The sequence below is a fragment of the Halichoerus grypus genome, chromosome 14, assembly GCF_964656455.1.
Source record: "Halichoerus grypus chromosome 14, mHalGry1.hap1.1, whole genome shotgun sequence".
Lineage (NCBI taxonomy): Eukaryota > Metazoa > Chordata > Mammalia > Carnivora > Phocidae > Halichoerus > Halichoerus grypus.
Genome location: NC_135725.1, coordinates 8,321,562 through 8,342,200, shown reverse-complemented (window position 1 = coordinate 8,342,200; position 20,639 = coordinate 8,321,562). Strand labels below are relative to the sequence as shown.

The 20,639-nt window shown below is 39.7% G+C and overlaps 1 protein-coding gene across 4 annotated transcripts in view; it reads right to left on the bottom strand.

Moving 5' to 3' along the window:
• The window catches only part of LOC118525368 (histone-arginine methyltransferase CARM1-like), a 283,358-nt gene that overhangs the window by 28,252 nt on the left and 234,467 nt on the right, over positions 1-20,639 (bottom strand). For all 4 annotated transcript variants that reach the window (XM_036076085.2, XM_036076089.2, XM_036076086.2 and 1 more), the window contains 2 exons: positions 13,363-13,540; positions 6,228-6,318 (listed from right to left, as the gene is read on the bottom strand). In XM_036076085.2, coding sequence (XP_035931978.1) covers positions 6,228-6,318; positions 13,363-13,540 — 269 coding nt within the window. The remainder of the gene's footprint in view (positions 1-6,227; positions 6,319-13,362; positions 13,541-20,639) is intronic.

Genomic DNA, 20,639 nt, shown 5'->3' with positions numbered 1-20,639 from the left:
ACACTGTTTATGGATCTAGAGCCCACTGGTCCATGAATGAAGTGGAGGCCCAGCCTCTGAGAAATCACACTGCAGTGTCACCACAAGCACACATGGTTAATGTTCTCCGGTTTTTCTCCAGAGGATCTGAGAAATGAGCTGATATTGATGCCAGGAGATTCAGAATGCCTCTGGTTAATAAAGGCTTATGGAGGACAGCTAGTAAGTAAACTTTCAGACCAAGCCCACCACACAGGTATCTGATGGGTTCCTATCCACCCTGTGGTTATTTTCTGAGTCCCCGAATGCACAACTGGAATACATTCAGCATCTGGCAGAACCCTCACACTGGCCTGTGAAGAAAGGGCTATCATGGTAGCAAAGTACAAGTAGAGGACCCATCTCTGAAACTCCCCATCCCCAGGTAGGGAATATTAGTATCTTTAATTTAGGAATAAGGAAATTGTGTCTCAGAGAGATTAAATTGACTGGACTAAGGTTTTACAGTTAGTAATTGACAGACCCAAGAATTAAACACAGTTCAATGTGGCTCTAGAGTCTGAATCATCCAGCTTTTAACTACTTCCTATTTTGCCTATGCTTTTATGTTGTATAATTGTAATAAACGTAATAAGGCAAATTAGTTCCGACTCAAACTTCTTGAGAATATTTGCTTGCTCCTCTTAATTGATCCTATGTATATGTTTTTCTTGATACAAGAATCAATTTGAAGTTGTATTTAAAGGACTTGGCTTAAAACCCCTGAGCCAATTAGTTTCAATAAAGGCAGTAGTACCCATCACATAAGGAAGCTTTACAGCCGGAACAACGTTTCCTCATGACTGAGCCTTATTCTCAGGAAGTACTTTTCAGAATCTTAATTAATCAGGAGCAAGATATATTAATCAAATAAGAAAGTTACTAATTTTGTAGGTGACTGGTACTAACATCAGAATGTGGTACTCTTGTCTACTCAGACAGCCTCCTAACTGGTTTTCGAGAAAGGATAAAGTTCTGTGCTTACCACTTAAATGAAAATGAATTTTAGAGTTAAACATCACATTTTTTAAAATGTTAAATGGAAAAAGTGAAAACATGAAAGAAGTAGAAGTTAATGCTAGTCTTAGGAAATATCAAAGAAAATCTTGGTCAATCCAGCAACACAAAAATATTTTTACTTCTTTTGTGGTGAAAACCATCACAAAGACTATAACAGGGCAAACTGAAAATTCTGAAGAAAATACAATGAAGTCTTAATATCCTTAATATGTAAAGAATTCTTATGTCAATGCATTTATCTTGCAGTTAACAAAAGCGCATTGAACAGCTACTATTAGCGAGGTTGATGATGCGGACACAGCGCAAAACACAACAGCCACTATTATGGAAACCTGTTGTCTCACAAGGGAGATAGACAGTAAATTAAATAAATAAGTAAAAACATATAATCCAGCAGATGATAGTAAGTGGAGTATGAGAAAATGAAGTGAGAAGCAGGATACGGACTTCCAGGAGCAAAGAGATGACAACTGGTAACTGAGAGCAGGTCTCCTGGGAAGATGGCATGTGAGCTACGACCTGAAGAAGGTGAGAGTGAGCCATGGGGTCATTTGCATGTCTGGCAGAGGGAGTGGCCAGGAGGTGGCGGCTAGCCCAGTATGTTCAAGGGGAGCCAAGGAGACCAGCCAGTGAAGACAGAGAGGATGAGAAAGGAGTGGGAAGAGATGACATCGCAGGGGTAGCAGGGTGGAACCACATCCTGGAGGGTCTTAGCATCCACAGTGAGAACTTTGTCTTTTATGATGTAGAAGTTTCCGGGAAGCCACTGGAGGTTTTGAGCAGAGGAAACAGGCCAAGTAAATGGAAAGGAAAACTATGATCTGAATTAATACGTTATCAAGATCATTTTGGTTGCTGTTTAAAAAGAGGAAATAGGTTGAAAGGCTTGCAAGACTGCAGTAGAAGCAGGGTTTTTTGTTTTGCTCGTTGTGTTTTTATTTTGCAGGGGTGAGCAGGGGGTGGTGACAAAGGTCAGCAGCTTGCTTTTGGACATGTTGAATTTAAGATGCCCAAGAGATATCCAAGTAGAGTTGTCAGCAGCCAGTTGGACACCTAAAGTCTATGGTTCCAGGGAGAGTTCTAGGCTGCAGTTCTCACTACGGGAGTCGTTGGCATAAAGACAGTATTTACAGCCCAGGAGATGCAATGAAATCAGTAAGGGGGTGAGTAGAGACAGAAAGGGGAAGACAGTAAGAGCCAACTTGGAATCAATCCAACACTGAAGACTTGGGTCATGAGGAAGAATCAGCAAAGGAGACGAAGTCGGGACCAATTAGGAAGGAGGAAAACCAGGTTTAGGCTCCAGAAGTGAAGTGAGGAGTCCCCGGGGCCAAGTGTCCTTGATGAGAAAGGCAGGTGAGGACTGATCACTGGTTACACCTAATGATCTGATTTACTTGGCCTGTTATCCCTCAGTTTCTCAGCTCCCTTCTTTAGTATATAGCTAAACTCATTATTATTATTATTATTATTATTTGCATCCCTCTCCCTCCTCTCAGCCAGCATTTCCACTTCTATGCCTCTTCTAATGGAAACTGCACATGCTTTCACCACCTGTTCCCTGCACCAATGCGACCAAAGGCCCGCATCCAGTCGCCTAATGCAGAAACCTCTTCATAGAGGGAGGGGAATCACAAGGAGAGCGAAGGCTGTGAATTTTGTTAACTATATATTTTTTAAAACACTTTTTTCATGTTTGTTGACTAAAAATAAAACCGTTCAAATGCACTAACTATCAAAGACATACAGATTAAAAATAAACTGGCCACCATTTTTTTTTGCAAATCAAATTGGCATTTAAAAAAACATAGCCCGTATGGGCAAGACTCAGCAGACATTCTCATATACTACTGGTGGAAGTGTTAATTGGTAAAACTTTTCTACAGGGCAATTTGGCAATATATAAGAATAATTTTTTTAAAGATCCTTCTTCACACCTTTTGGTCCAGTAATTCTGCTTCTAGCAATTTATTGTAAGGAAATAATCAGAATGCAAACCAAGATTTCTATAAAAGGATGTTCACTTAAGTGTTCTTATAAAATTTAGGATATAGAATTCTATAAAATTCTATATTCTGGTAGAATATAAAAACAATACCTTAGTGTTGTTTCTTGTAAATTTATGGATTTTATAAGGATTAAATTGGCAATTAAAATAATTTAATATCTAGCACTGGAGCTTGAGTTGACAAATTACGATATAGTCACAAAAGAAATACTCTGCAGCAAGAGAATATTGAGAAGATATGAGAACATGTCGACAAGGTATTGAAATCAAAACAAAAATAAAAAATAAAATTTTAAGAAGTAAAAGAGCTACATAATGATATTTATGGTATTATCCTAATTTTGTAAAAAAAATTAGAAAAATCAAAGCGATGACAACTAAAATCTTAATAGTAATTATTTGCGTACTTACTTGAGATTACTGGAGTTTTTACCCATTCAAAAATATTTACTGAGGATCTACCATGTGACAGGCACTTGGGATGGAGTGTGCTTGGTTTACTTTAGTGAAATCTGACAGAATTTGGGTTTTTGCAGTGCTTACATTCTACCAGGAAGGATGGTGACAATAAACAATAATAAATAAAGGAATTATATGTCTTTTAGGAGGTGGTAAGTGCTACAGCAAAAACACAAAGCAGAAAAAGTGGGATCAGGAGTGGTATGGCTACTATTTTAAACAGGATGCCCAGGAGAGGTGGCATTTTGGCAGACTTTATAGAGGTGAAGGAATTAGCCATGTGAATATCAGGGGGAAAGTATTCCACATAGGAGGATAAGCAAATGCAAAGGCTCTAAGGTGGTTGGATGTGCCTGAAAATCAGCAAGGATGCCTATCTGGCTAGAGCTGAATGAACACGGTCATAGGAAATGAGGAGCCAGACTGGACAGGATTTACCAGAAGGCTTTGGGAATGCTGGGAATAGGTTAAGAAGGTACTGCAGTAATCGAGATGCGAGATGAGAGATGACAGTGTTGGGAACAAGGGAGAACAGCAAATAATGAGAATTGGACAGATTCTGGGTATAATTCAAAAGTAGAACAAACAGAATTTCTTGATGGTTTAGATATGGGGACAAAGAAAGAAGGGCCTCCAAGGTTTGGGGCCTGAATGATTGGGAGGACAACGTTATCATCAACTGAGATGGAAAGACTATGAGTAGCGCAGATTTTGGGGGGAAGTGGGTGAGATGAGGAGTTGGTAAGTCTCTTCAAGGGGGGATGCCCAGGAGGCCGTTGGCTATAAAAATATAGAGTTCCCAGAACATGTGTGAGCTAGATGATAATACCTTTGAGAATCATTCCCATACAGATGGCATCTGAAGCTAAGGAATGGGTGAGTTCACCAAGTCAATAACTGTGGACAAAGAGGAGGTCCAAGACTGTGTCCTGGGGCACTCCAACGTCAGGAGGTGAAAAAGACGTGTAACAACCAGGGAGAGACTGGTTGAGAAAGTGACCAGTGAGGCAGGAGAGAAATTAAAAGATGATGGGGCATTTCAAATGCTGCTCAAATGTACATAATGGGTTAAATAAGCTGACAAGGGAGGACGGACCACTGTATTTAGCAACGTGGAGGTCAGCACACTGGTGACCCTGGTAAGGGCCATCATGGAGGAACGTCTTAAGACAGAAATTGAAGGAAAGAGTTGGAGACTGGGAGGACAGACAATGCTTTTTGAGGAATTTTGCTGCAAAGGGGCTAAGAGAGATGGGTGGTAGCTAACTGGGGAAGTGAGAGATAAAAAAGGTTATTTTTTTCTTTTGAGATGGAATAAATAGCAGTATATTTGTATGCTGATGGTGAGCCTAGCCAATCCACTGTGATCATTAACATTCATTCTCAAGGTACTAAGATGGCAGCAGATGGTAGAGTTGGGGAGTCACGGAGGACTGCCAGGACAACGTACTCCCGCGCTGCCCCATCGGGGACAGTAATCTGGTCGATTCTGTTACCTGAAATCCCTGCTTCTCCAACCTCGTCACTGACTCAGGAGGTTTACAGTTAAAATATAAACATTTCAGGTCAGCATGACCTCACAGAACAATGATCATAATTAAGGTTTCCCCATCACACGCCAAGAGGCTTTCACTCCCATTAGGAAGCATGTGGCTTGGGAGTTTCAAAATTACAGATTGAGCAGAAACCACAAAATGCAAATCTGTGCAAGGAAAGTCTATTTTACAAGAAAAAAAAAAAACAGAGAGAAAGAAAAAATTTCAGCCCTTTGACCCTACTCTTCAAAGAACTTGTAACCTGGGAAACCAAAGTACCTCCCAGCTCCTGCTTCTTCACCAAGAGACAGGATTACAAAGAGAAAAAATCCAGAAATCAACTGTGGCTGTCTGTGTTGGAAGGCTCTGCATACGTCAGCTGGAACTCAAAGCTTACATGTTAGCAGCCCTCCTCACCCATCTGCCAACGCGTGCCTGTCCTCCTACACACCTAACGTCCCCACTCGGATGCTATCTGTTCCGTTTCTCCCTCCCATGGGTCCAATATCATCATTCTCCTTCCTTCTTTCTCCTTATAAAAACCAGTGCTCAAAAAAGAATGCCAGACAGAATGTTGGTTTAGAACTGGCGAGGGTTTTGTTTTGTATTAGTTCTCATCTTACAAATGAAGAAACCGAGTCTCAAAAGGTGAAGCGAACTGTCCAAAGGCCAATAGCCCATTAGTGCGAAAACTCCAAAAAAATTTTTTGATCGATTCATTTACATCAAGATGTACTGATTCCCCTGTCCTCTGACCAAGGTCCGTTCTAACAGAAGCCATAGCCCCGAGCCCAAGGAATGGATGGTGGAAAGGGGGAAGCGAGGGGCAGCAGTAGGGGGAGGATGCTGTCATTCCAGCAACAGGCGGTCTTCTGGATGGTTGATGGCGCCTAAGAAGCTCCCTGGTTTGTCCACTCCAGTGGTTCTCAACAGGGGATGATTTTACGTGCCCCTTCCCCTGCCGGGAACATTCGGCAGTGTCTGGAGACATTTTGAGCTGTCACAACTAGGGGAAATGCACTACTGGCATCTAGTACGTTGAAGCCAAGGGTGTTGCTAAACACCCTACAGTGCACAGCACCCCATCCCCACCCCCCACCAATTATATAACCCCAAAGGGCAAACCCAAACCAAAAACTCTGGCTTACTCTAAAGGAAAAAGGATGGAAGAGAGAAGAGAACATTACCAAAAGTTGGCTCTGGAGTAGTGTTCCATGTAGAGCTGTTCATCAGAAAAGGGGGCCAAATGGATGTCGCCGAATGTTGGGAACATCATTCCTAATGAGCAAAAGACAACAGACCCAGACGTTGACTAGCACTGCCTTCTGATTATAGGTACACTCACCCACCACATGACCAACTCCACGCTTTCGTCCTATTTCAATTATTACCCAAGAGGCTGAAATATAATTTTGCCTCAAAGCAAGGATAAAAAAAATTAGGCAGAAGATTGGAGGAAATATAAAGAGGAATCCTAATGCAAGTCACAGAACTATGTTATGATAAAAGCTTGTGCAATGGAATATTATGCAGCCATCAAAAAGACTGAAATCTTGCAATTTGCCCAACGACATGGACAGAACTAGAGGGTATTATGCTGAGTGAAATAAGTCAATCAGCGAAAGACATGTATCATATGATCTCACTGATATGAGGAATTTGAGAAAACAAGACAGAGGATCATAGGGGAAGGGAGGGAAAAATGAAACAAGACAAAACCAGAGAGGGAGACAAACCATAAGAGACTCTTAATCTCAGGAAACAAACTGAGGGTTGCTGGAGTGGTGGGGGCTGGGAAGGAAGGGGTGGCTGGGTGATGGACATTGGGGAGGGTATGTGCTATGGTGAGCACTGGGAATCGTGTTAAGACTGATGAATCACAGACCTATACCCCTGAAACAAATAACATTATGTTAATTTAAAAAAAAAAAAAAGCTTGTGGAGTCTTAGGTGAGGCTTTTAACCTGGCATCTTGCCTTCTCTGCTGTCGGCTTTTTCGTTTCTGTATGCCCTGTGCTGGGAATCCTGTGCACTTCCTTCATTTTTAAAAAAATCTTATTTATTGTAAAAACAGCTCTGAAAATCATTTACCTCCCATCATTCTATCACATCACTATTTCCATTCTCAGACTTTGTCCATGTATAATCATGTTGACTATCTTTTTAAGTGCTGTTAGGAGCTGTGCTTCTCTAGGGGTTCACCGTCCTCCTTGCTGGGACACCCACCCTTGTGTTTTGTTCCTGATATTTACAGTCACCGCGGGAAAGGAAAGGCAGATTCTTTAGTGGGCAGACAAACACCTAGACTGACATGCCTGAAGCCCAGCCTTCCTGAGCGGGCAGACACAGCGAGCAACATTATTATTCTTGTCGTTTCTAGGGAGACTCTTTCTCACAGTCATTTATGATCCCGCACATAAAAGAAAGATGAACTACTAACCCTCTTTCAGAAGTGAGTATCACCTTAGAAACTGGATATGCTGTCATAAAAATAATACCTAAAATTTCTTGATTACGTTAACTCTGCCATGAACTTCTCTATGGGTTTTCCATGTATTAATTCATTTAATCCTCATCACAATATAAAGTAGGTTCTATTATTACATCCCCACTTTATAAATGAGCAAACTAAGGAACAGGGAAATTTAAGTGACTCAGCCAGAGTCATAGAGCTAGTAAGTAGAAGGGCAAAATCCAGGGGCAGAATCTCATCTGTGAGGCCATGGCCCTGTACTTTAACTATGCTCCCTTCAATGCCTGTTAAAATAGAACAGATTTTTTTTAAAGATTTTATTTATTTTTTTATTTGAAAGAGGGAGAGATCACAAGCGGGGGGTGGGGGGAGAGGGAGAAGCAGACTCCCTGCTGAGCAGGGAGCCCGATGCAACTGAGCCACCCAAGTGCCCAGAACAGATTGTTTTATTTAGGGTATTTTCAGAGGCGATCAGAGAAAAAGCATGATTGTAACGTCATTCACACGTGCCCACCTAAATCTCATGCTCTGGTGTCAAAACAATAATGTGTGCTTAGTGGGTTCTCAATTTTAAGACAGAAGGATATTAAACAACCTTAGGAAAGCAATATGTATCACTAATTGTGTAAACTTGGGAAGCTTCAGAGGTGCTCTGAGCCTCAATCTTAATGGGAATTCCAAAGATATAAATTGGAGGGGAGGAAGTCATCAAAGGTGAAAATACAAGAAAAATTCTCAGAGTCGAAGACGATGAGTCTTCTGATTAAACATTCTCACTACATGCCCAACACAAGGATTTTTAAAGCTTCACAGTAAGAAGGCTAGAAATAAAGCAAGATACTGAAAGCATCCAGAGGGGAAAACGCTGTCACTCTAAAGGATCAGGAGTCAGAAGGTCATCGGACTGCTCAACAGCAACAACGGAACCAGAAATCAAAAAGAGAGGTCTTAAAAATACTGAGTAAAAACTGAGCACCTAGGTGGCTCAGTCAGTTAAGCGTCTGCCTTCGGCTCAGGTCATGATCCCAGGGTCCCGGGATCAAGTCCCGCATCGGGCTCCCTGCTCGGCGAGGAGCCTGCTTCTCCCTCTGCCTCTGCTCCTTCTCCCTGCTCATGCTCTCTCTCTCTCTCTCTCACTCTCTCAAATAAAATCTTAAAAAAAATTGTGTCCAAATTCAAATTCTCTACCCTGCAAAATGATAATACAAGGGGTCAATAAAAAGTAACTTCTCAAGTACACTTTCTCCAAAAGCTGTTAGAGAATACTCTGCTGAAATGATGGTGGACACCAAGAAAGAAGAAGACAAGAGAATGATGATGGCAAGTCAAGTACGCCGGGTGTGCAGCAGGGCTGAAGAACAGCCATGCCACGTGTGGAAGAAGAGGACAGAGCATCCACAGGAGGAAGGCTCCTACAGACTAAATATTGATAGGATCTGTCAGACCTTTTAGAGCATGGAAATAATTAGTCATGAGTATATAAAAAACCAAGCTAATGAAAAATAACTCTGAGAAAAACAAAGGTTTCATGAGAAAATCCAAAATCCTATACACCCACTATGCCACCTGGCTCAGCACAGAACAATATGTACATTGTCATAATAACCTAAACACTGATTACGGATTTAACCAATTGATGATCTTGGTCCATATTTCTTTATATTAAGTTGGGTCCCAAAAGCTCTGTGAAGTTAGATTTTTGCACGTTTGCAGCAACATCATCTGAATGCAAAACCTGACCCGAACTGACATGAGTTTATTTATAGTCTTTATTTATCCCACTTGGTACCCATATTCATATGGTTTGTTGCAGAAATGTAATGTGCTTCATTACGGAGTGTTGCCTCAGACTCCACTGGAGGCATTAAGTAATCCATGGTATATGACTGTATTACGTTTCCAAAGTCCTCCAGATTCTGGATTGGAAACCTATCTGGCCTCAAGGGTTTGGAAAAGGGATTGAGGAACCTGCATAAGTATATTGAGAAGACAGGGGTGGGGAGCGAGGGTACATCCAGCAGGGAAGAAAATGCTATGTAGGAGAGCAAATTTCTCAACCGGAATGACGAAAATAACAGTATGACAATTTTGTATCAAAATATGTAAGGTAAGTAACGGAAGAAGTCCCTAATGGAGTGGAGAGGGAAAGCCTTTGGGGAGCAGTCTAGGACAGGAATGGGTGTCACGGGGAGGGGGGGGTTACTATTTTTCATTAGAAGTCTTAAAAAAAAAAGAAGTCTTTTTATCATTATGTGATGTTGTAAATTATGTCTTATTTTGATGGAAAATAAAAATAATTAGAAAAAATAGGGATGCCTGGGTGGCTCAGTTGGTTGGGTGTCTGCCTTCGGCTCAGGTCATGATCCCAGGGTCCTGGGATCGAGTTCCACATCGGGCTCTTTGCTCAGTGGGGAGTCTGCTTCTCCTGCTGCCGCTCCCCCTGCTTGTGTTCACTCTCTCTCTCTGACAAATAAATAAAATCTTAAAAAAAAAAACTGGAAAAAAATCAAGACTCCTGCCCTCAGAAACGCACAGGTTAAAAAGCAGATAAAATCAGTATCCATTTCTCCTTGTCTAGTTAAAGATACACAGCCCAGTAAAAGTTTCATATCTATTTCAAATATCGGGGGAGAAAAGGATGTCCAGATATGAAGTCTAAATACTCAGCTCAGAGGGCCTCCACAGATGCACGTGAATTAACCATGTTCAGGATCTCACCAACGGCCAAGTACCTAGCCATTTGAAAAAAAAAAAAAAATCCAGATAAAAATATAAAAATTCTTTCTGAGGGGCCCTGAGTAGGAAATCTAAGCAGGCTGGTCCTTTATGCTCACTTCCACAGTTCAATTTCATCACATAAACATAAGGCTTCCAAGACCATCCTGGGCTGTTTTAGCATGGGCATGCTAATGAAGTTTGTGACATTAAGCACACTTTGTCTATTTATTGTTGCATGAGCTTTTTTTAAGTGCCCATCTCTGAATCCTTCTATTTGGATGCATTCAGGAAATTACAGATGAGCCTCAAGCTTTACTTACATGCATATACTGGTGTGCGTATACCACGTAACGTGCTAAGTAGGAGTGGCACTGGTGGTCACCATTTTGTCTTTACTGGCTATCAGGGCAGGGAGCCACATCATTGGTAAGGTGCCACAATTCTAATGGGAGCTGCCACTTTTTTTTAAATTTAATTTTATTTTATTATGTTATGTTAGTCACCATACATTACATCATTAGTTCTTGATGTAGTGTTCCACGATTCATTGTTTTCGTATAACACCCAGTGCTCCATGCAGTACGTGCCCTCCTTAATACCCATCACCCGGCTAACCCATCCTCCCCCCCTCCCCTCTAAAACCCTCAGTTTGTTTCTCAGAGTCCATAGTCTCTCATGGTTCGTCTCCCCCTCCAATTCCCCCTCCCCATTTTTCCCTTCCTCCTCCTAATGTCCTCCATGCTATTCCTTATGTTCCACAAATAAGTGAAACCATATGATAATTGATTTTCTCTGCTTGACTTATTTCACTTAGCATAATCTCCTCCAGTCCCATCCATGTTGATGTAAAAGTTGGGTATTCATCCTTTCTGATGGCTGAGTAATATTCCATCGTCTTTATCCATTCATCTGTTGAAGGGCATCTCAGCTCTTTCCACAGTTTGGCTATTGCGGACATTGCTGCTATGAACATTGGGGTGCATATGGCCCTTCTTTTCACTACATCTGTGTCTTTGGGGCAAATACCCAGTAGTGCAATTGCTGGGTCATAGGGTAGCTCTATTTTCAATTTTTTGAGGCACCTCCACACTGTTTTCCAAAGTGGCTGTACCAACTTGCATTCCCACCAACAGTGTAAGAGGGTTCCCCTTTCTGCACAACCTCTCCAACATTTGTTGTCTCTTGCCTTGTCAATTTTTGCCATTCTAACTGGTGTAAGGTGGTATCTCAATGTGGTTTTGATTTGAATTTCCCTGATGGCTAATGATGATGAAAATTTTTTCATGTGTCTGTTAGCCATTTGTAGGTATTCTTCAGAGAAGTGACCATTTTTTGAGAGGACTGGGAGCCCTGCTGAGGGGCGCACAACCCAGGACACTGCAGTTTATAGCAGCACAGACAGAAATGGAGATAGTGTGGCCTGGAGAGCTCACTGAAGAACAGACTGCGATCTCTCTGCTCTGAGGCAGAGGGTTGGAAATGATCTCTTCTGCTTTGACTCTCGGAAGAAGCCTCCAGAGAACAAAAGCCCCAAAAAACCGGTTCCCACTGAGCCCATCACCCCCCCCACAGGGGGGCAGGGCAACTCTGCCCAAACAGGGTTGCCTGAGTAAGAGCGCAGCAGGGCCCTCCCCCCAGAAGACAGGCTGGGAGAACAAGAGGCCGACAACCCTAAGGTCCATATAAAACGGGTGCATCTTGCTTGGGTTGTGGTCAATAATTTGGACTCCGTACATTCCCTCAACCACCCCTCAACAGAATGACTAGGAGGAGGAACCCCCAAAATAGGAAAGACTCAGAGACTGACTTCTGCCACAGATCTACAAATGGATATGGATATAACCAAGATGTCAGAGATGGACTTCAGGGTAACAGTTATGAAGACAATAGCTAGAATGGAGAAATCGATTAATGGCAACATAGAGTCTCTAAGGGCAGAAATGAAAGCTGAACTGGCAGAACTTAAAAATGCTATCAATGAGATCCAATTTAATCTAGATAATCTAACAGCTAGGGTAAGTGAGGCGGGAGCTGCCACTTTTAAAACTGGTCAGTTACTTTCTATGCTTTAGTTAAAAAACGATTCTGTGAAAATGTGTCCACTTTCTCTAGTAAATAGCGGAAAGGCAGGCTGTGTGCAGGAGTCGTGAGCGTGGGCTTCAGGGTCAGACACACCTGGGTTCGAATCCCTGCTCTGTCATTTACCAGAGGTGTGTCCTTGCCAAGTTGCTCTCTCCCACTGTGCCTCAATTTGCTCTTCACAAATTGGGAATGGGAATGGTGCCTCCCAGGAAGCCAGGTCTCAATCTTGGTACTGTTGACATTTGGGGTTGTTAGTTAACTCTTCGATGGGGTGGGGGTCTGTCCCGTACCCCAAAGGATGTTTAGCAGCATATGTGGCTTCTCCCACTGGATGACAATACCACCCCTCACCCAGCTGTGACAATCCAAAATGTCTCCAGACACTGCCAAACGTCCCCTGTGGAAGAAGTGTAAAATCACCAAGAACCTCAGCATTGACCTTTCAAATACATTAAAAACCTCCATCATTCACCCTTGGGAAGGTTTTCATAAATTAATGCATGCAGATTGATTAGCACATGTAGACACTTGATAAGCACAAAAAGAATATTGGATTTTATACTATTATCTCAATTGTATGTACTGATCATAGGGAAAGGGAGACACAGTAGGAGAAGAATATGTCAGAAGGAACAAACAGATCTCAGAGAGTTTCTCACATTATAGAAAGCCAACACTTAAAGGGGCTTTAGAGATTATTTTTTAGAGATTATTTTTAAAATACAGATGAGAAAACCAAAGTCAAAAGGTCAAGTGGTAGGCGAAGTTTATTAAGGAAGATGGTGAAGGAAACGGGATAGAAACACATAGCTCTGCACTGGTCCTCTGTACCATATTTAATACCGTGCAGCACGCTACCTACCACCTATGGCTTTATGGCTGGAGACTAGCTCATCTCTTGTGGAAGATTAAGATGAGGAAAAAAAAAACTGGTATAATAGAAATGCCCTCTCCTCCTTTCCGTCCAAAATTAAATATGGGGGAAAGAGGAGGGCAAACTCTTATGGCAATGTCAGCTTCTATTCTGAACCAGGAATTGGCCAACTCACCGTTTGCTTTCAGCCATTTTTTGGAATGAAGGTAACTCTCCAGCATCCTTTCATTAAACAGCATGTAACCCATCGGTTCAGAAATGATCACATCCACAGCCTCAGGAAGAGAGATGTCTTCAATTTTCCCTGGCACAACAATGATCTTGTCGGAAAGGTGGTTATTTTTCACCAGCATCTGAAGAAGATAAAACAGGGGGCTAGCACTGTTATACAGACTTTTACAAAAAAATAAGTTTTACAGATTAAGGGTTGACATAGTGATAGGGATGAGAGGGAGGTGACAGATCTGTGTCTATAAAATGCTTTAAATTTATTTTTCTTTTTGTACACATATTTCATGTTGACTATACATAACTTAGAAGATACACATATAAAAGAAATAAAAACACCTATAACTGTACCACCTACAAATAATAACTATATTAATGTATTTGATGTATACCCCTCCAGACTCTTTACACAAACACACACGTGTGTGTGGATGTGGGTGAGTGAGTCTGTATTGTCTGTGCATGTGTGTATATATATGTGCATGTGCCTTTGGGGAACTGTTTTTTAATCAATGGTTTTAGTTTATTTCCCATCATTCTACCTGGAATGAAGATGCCAAAAAGCACTGTACAATAATCTTGCACAAATTAATGATCCTGATCCTCATTAAATTATCCTTTGGTCTTCTGATTCCAAAAATAAATAATAGTATGTTCATTAACCTTTCTTTAGAAGCATATTTTACAGTTATGTACTCATTTTTCTTTGATGTCCTCTGCATTCTATTTAATAACTTTGAATTCCCTTAAAACTGGGACCTTGAAGAGATATGTATTTATTATATTTCTAATATATTTCTTCTTAATGCCAAACATGACAAAGAAATTGCATTATTACATTTATGTCTTTCTACTGCCTGAAAAATATATTTCCTAATAAACGTCTTGAACGCATCAGCATAAATATATACAAGACACTCCTGTTCAAGTTGTGGCTCCCTGAGACTCTTAGGTTTGCTCATTGTATTTATACACAGAGACCTTCCATTTTGCATTTTCATAACTTGATCCCTTTCTTCATCATAAATGCAGCATATCATGCATTTGTCATGAGTCAGTTGTATCTTTTCCATTTCTGATCACTTCTTCACGGAGCTAGGGTACCTTCCACCTTGAGCCTCTCCTTCTAGGGTGCTGCTCACCAACATATGCCCCATAAGCCCATACTTTTTAAAAAAAGAAATAAATTAATCTCTGATCTAAGGAAAAACAATGGAAGAATACTGTTTGAACATGTCATGCACCGTCAACCTTGACCCATGCCCAAAGACTCTCGGAATTCCGCTCTATCATCTTTCTGCACGTGGAGGTCTAGTTCATAGGGCTTGTGGGGTTCTCCCCTGTGGAGACAAAGACTAAAGGTTAAAGTTTTTGGCGCTCTGCTCTTCTCTGCATATTCTCTTTTCAGGAGGATCCATCATTTGCATAGCTCTACTGGGGCTCCAATGTGGATGAGCACCCAAACTACATCCTTAGGTTCTGTCTCACCTGAGCTCCATCATCACTGGACATTTCCACCACCATGCTTTGTCATCTCAATATCAACAAAGTAAAGATCCTGCCTCAGATTCTTCTTGAAAACTAACCATTCCTCTAGGCCTTCTTAAACTTCTATATAATCTTGTATTTCCTTGATTCTGTTTTGATCACATATACGATAATCCTCAATATCCTGGGAGCATAGTTGTTTCCCACAGACAATTAGTAACTATGTTTTCTTATTTCTACCTTCCAGATATGTCTCATTTCCACCTTTTCCTTGCTGCCTGCGTCAACTTGTCCAGTTCTTAATAGCTTCAAATATGGAATTTAAAAATAGCACTTATATAATTAAAAGAAGAATAGTAGTTCCTACTTCATAGGCCTGCTTGAGGATAAAACAAGATGAAGCATATTAAGAGCTATGTAAGTTAAAATTATTATTGTCTATTATTTTTATTAAAGAATACTAAATACTAAAAAAGGGAAATGCAGATGAGCAAAAACATGAAAATAAAGATCATTTGTATTGCCCTATCCAAATGTAGGCAAAGTATATTCCTTAGCAGACATGTGAGTATATCTCTGTTTATAAAAATGTGTAATATTTTGTTTGACAGCTTGAGATATTTGACCTGGGGGTTCAGGCCACAGTAGATCCTGACTAGCTCCCATGGGGACAAAGGGCATTGGTATCTCAGTCCTGGCATACCTCTTGGGAAGTTCTGTATTAAATACCATTCCATAAAGTTTTTTTTTTTTTTGTTTTTTTTGTTTTTTTTTTTTTTTAAAGATTTTATTTATTTATTTGAGAGAGAATGGGAGAGAGAGAGCACAAGAGGGGGGAGGGTCAGAGAGAGAAGCAGACTCCCTGCTGAGCAGGGAGCCCGATGTGGGACTCGATCCCGGGACTCCAGGATCATGACCTGAGCTGAAGGCAGTTGCTTAACCAACTGAGCCACCCAGGTGCCCCCATAAAGTTTTTTACAACACAATTTCTACCAGCTATATGGTATTTCATAAAAATACCTTGATTCATTTAATCAACACCATGTTACTGGACATTCAGGTTATATTAAAGTTTCCGTTATGACAATAGTGCATTGACAAATAATGCAGTTAAATATGGAAACATACTTCCATGCTTCCTTCAAATTTAGAGTATGGAAATTTTAAACATTTCCGATACACACTGCTCCATTACCTGCCACAAAGGGATTCCACTTCTAGGTTTTAAGCCCTTTCTAAATTCTGCTTGTGGGGTATGAGACTGTCCACATGTCAGTATATAAAACTGCCTCATCCCCTTGGACCAGAATGCTAGAAGGGGAGCTTTTCTAAGTTTTGCTGGAGGGACCAATATGAAATGATATCCAAGTGAACATATTACTCTATATGGCTAATTTACAGAAAATAATCCTAGGCTACTGAACCCTCAGGAACCTCAGAGATATAACAAGGCTTTGGAGAGAGGATTGTATGAGCTGTCAGAAGGGCAATTTAGGATTCAAAGGAAAGAATTTTGAGCCTCATTATTTTCACTGGCAAAGAAGGAAATACCATGTTTATGGAAGTGGGCAAATAGGCCTGGCTGTAAGTCACTGCATCATGTGACTTCATTTACTGCGGGCCAGACTCAAAGAACACCAGATCAGGAATCTGAAGATATGAATTCTAGTTCTGCCTTTACCACCAAAAAGCTGTGTGACCTTGGGAAAGTCACTTAAAACCTATAAATTCTGGTCTCCCTCCTTGCAAAATTAAAGTTTAAAACGAGTTGTTCTCAGGCTCCTTCGAGGGCTAACATTTTATGACTGGAAGAAAGCCAAATTTCCCCCAATATATTGCTGGAGTCCACAAACATAAGAGCTTCATGATCAAATAATTTTGAAACTTCTCTATAATATATATCCCTCTTACAATTCAGAATCCATTAGCGTATTAATTGCTTTGAAGAATTTTGCAGAAAAGAAAACTTTAACTTGGTTAAATCAAAGACGTGCGATCTTATTTGGTTACTTTGCAGTTCTTTTTTTTCACTGAGCATTTATTTATCTCCTGCAAATCAATCTTTGGGAAACAAGGAAAGGAGTTTATTTGATAATCGTAAGTTTGAATACAATTCTTTGACAAAGATGTCTGAAAACAGGACATATACTCAACCAATAATAGCTCTAAGCCATGAGAATAGCTAATTCTGGATATCAGACACACTCTATTCTTTGAGTCAATGTTGCTGCCTTCCTTCACTTTTAGTTTATAACATTCTCGGTACAGATAATTTTGTGCTAGCCTGTCACTTCATACACCATTGTTCCAAAACTGAACCTCTCTAGAACGATCCTTTCCAGGAAAAAGTGAGCCTCAATACATCCCTCTAAGTGCTGAAAAAGGCTGCTAACTCAGAGGAAGGCTCCATCACCCACCATGTTCACTGCTGTACAGATCTTCCCTGTGTGACCTGATCCTTCTCTGAGAGTTCAGGAAAGAGGGAGGCTCCACTAAAGTCTCTTCTCCCTGAACACCATCAAGTTACAAGCAAACCCACATCACATCCTTGTTTTACTCCTGTTTCCTTGTAATTACACTGGGTTTCAAAAACCTATCAACAGTTCTGTCACTTGTATCAGTTGCTTAAGCTGTGCACACACACACACACGTGTGTACACAGACGTGCACACACCCTGCAGGCACGCTCATGTGCACGTGCACACACACGTGTACACACAGACGTGCACACACACACACGTGTGTACACAGACACGCACACACACCATGCAGCACGCTCATGTGCACACACACACGTGTGTACACAGACATGCACACACACCATGCAGGCACGCTCATGTGCATGCACACACACACGTGCACATGCTGCACAGACATGCACACACTTTAGGTGGTGGCAGCAGTAGAATTCATCCTTTTAGTATCACCGTAATTTCCAAGGTAGATCAGGGTAATAATTTCACTTGGTATGCTGCCATTCTTGTCTCACTTAGGAGCTTTTTCATTGAGCTACAGGTGTTAAATATGTGTTGTTTATTTGCCTGTTCAGCATGGAAGCTTATCTGGGCTTAGAAGCTATACTACAAGAGAGTATTATATTATATTCTGTCTCAAAGAGGAGGAAAGAGCAAGTGTTCTAGAGGTGAAAGGCTTGGGTGCTAGTGTTGGATTCTTCACCGAGTACCTGTATGACTGTGGCCAAGACACATAATTTCTTGGAAGTCCTTTTATTATTTTTCTATAAAATGAGAATAATAATAGCACCAATCTCTTCAGTGTCATTTCAAGGACCAAATCAAATGAGAAAGTACAGAGAAATATATCAATCAAAGATACTATAGATGAAATTGAACAAGAGTTTAAAGATAAAATGATAAGGCAATAGAACTGAGATTAAATGAGAGATTTTAGGTGAAAATTAACAAGTCAAGAAGTAAAGCTACACAATTATGGAATACTACATAACTAATGTGCAGGAAGAAAATACATTGCATTCAAATTATTTATAACCATTTGGCATCAATAAAGCTGAAGAAGTGCTCTTTCTGTAACTCAGAAATATCAGCACCTAGAAATACACACTCTAGAGGAATATTTGAACACACGTACAAGATAAGCTATACTAAAATTTTTATAATAATATTGGTCATTGTAAGATAAAAATTTACAATAAGCCAGAAGTAACTATTGACAGGGAAATGAATGAATATGTCCATACCAGGAATACTATTTAACAGTGAGAAAGAACCAAAGGTCCATGTGTTAACATAAATTAATTTCACAAACAGAATTTTAGGGGGAAAAAAGCAGACTGCTGAAGAATATATAGCATGATTTCTTTTATAAAAAAAGGTTGAATGTATTCAAAAGTAAACTATATTGATTAGGATATACTAAGTTATATTTTTAAACTTTTTTATGCTAAACACAAAACTTAAGATGTTGGTAACTTTTGAGAGTGAAGGGAGGGCATGGAATCAGGGAAAGGCAAATAGGAATTTTAGATTGCTCTAGTTCTTGGGGGTTGCAGGGATATATATGCTCATCTGGTTAGTATTCATCATACCTTACATTTACACTCACCTCTTCTTTTGAATGCATGAAATATTTTATAATAGTAAGTTTAAAGTTACGCTAATAATAGAGAAGTTTGAGATAATCATAATGAATGCAGATTAAGTAAGGCAAACAGATTTCTGCAATCAGAAAGAAACTAATAGACATGGAAGACAGATCAAAACAAAGCAGCAATAAAGGAAATTATGTCCCATAAGTATAGGAAAATAGAATGCAAAAAAAAAAAAAATCAATGAAAATAAAAGAAAATCCCCCTGAAATAAAAACCAATTCTGTTAACAGAAAAAATACACAGTGTCACAGGAAAATTTCATACAGTAACATGGAAATACATTCTGCTCAAGATCTTGGATTTAAAGAAAAAAGAATGATTTCCTTGGGCACTTAGGCAGAAAAATAAATCACCTTACAAGTGAAAGAAAATCAGGTTGGCATTAGACTCCTCTCTAGTCACATGAATTTCTAAGAAATTTTTACAAAATTAAAAGAAAAAAAATATGACCAAAAGAAGATTAAATCCAGAGAAAATGATATTCACATTTCCAACATGAAAGAACTCAGGGTATATGGCACGCACAAGCCCTTCTTCAAAAAATGCTTTGTCAGAAAGAAAAAAAGAAATTCACCTAATTGAGAGATTAATTAAATAAAGAATTCAATCATAAGAAGCTATAATAAGAAGATGCATCCTTAGAAATGAGTCCATTTAATTATGGAACAAATACTAAAAAATTACATGAATTTTAGTTCTATTTCAGTGAGAATTATATTACACCTTGACAGTATAAAAACAATATGTAACTAACAAAAAAGGAAGGAAGAATATGAGAGTGTTGATGACTTCATTTTTTTGCATTTTTTTTCACAAGAAGTAAATCTTTGTCATGAGGTTAAAAAAAGAACTATTCTAATTTCTTACTTTTTCCGCAACTTTAAAGGAATCCTTCAGGAAGTAATTTCTCTCTGGTTTAAGAAACACTTAAAGGTAAGCAATTTCTCTTCTTTTATTTCAGTTTCTTTTCCTTCTGTTAAATTTAATAAAATGGGATTAAACTGAATTTTATTTAAAATATATTTTTTTTTATTTAAGATACTACAGGTCATATCATCTGTTTTCCTAGAAGTATTTCTCTCTAGTCATTCTTCTCTTTGTATATTCTCAGAGAAAAATGTGTGGAATGCTGTTCACCTAATATTAATGATGATTATTATGGGTGGCTTAAAATTCTCTTCTTTGTTAAGTTTTCGAATTGCATATAATTCTTTGTGATAAGATACTATTTTTATAAAAACAACAAAGTGATTTTTCTGTAAGGTATTAGTAAAAGCTAATTGTTAGGGATCTAAGTAAATACGTTTCTTTTATAAAAAGATTTTATTTATTTATTTATTTATTTTAGAGAGAGAGAGCAAGAGAGAGCAAGAGCACATGAGCAGGGGGAGGAGCAGAGGGAGAGGGAGAGAGAATCTCAGGCAGACTCCATGCTGAGTGTGGAGCCCAACACGGGGCTCGATCTCACAACCTTGAGATCTGACCTGAGCTGAAACCAAGAGTCGAACTCTTAACTGACTGAGCCACCCAGGTGTCCCTTAAGCAAATATACTTCTAAGATTCCACAGAAATACAGGAAATGATGTATATCAGAAAGAAATCTTAAC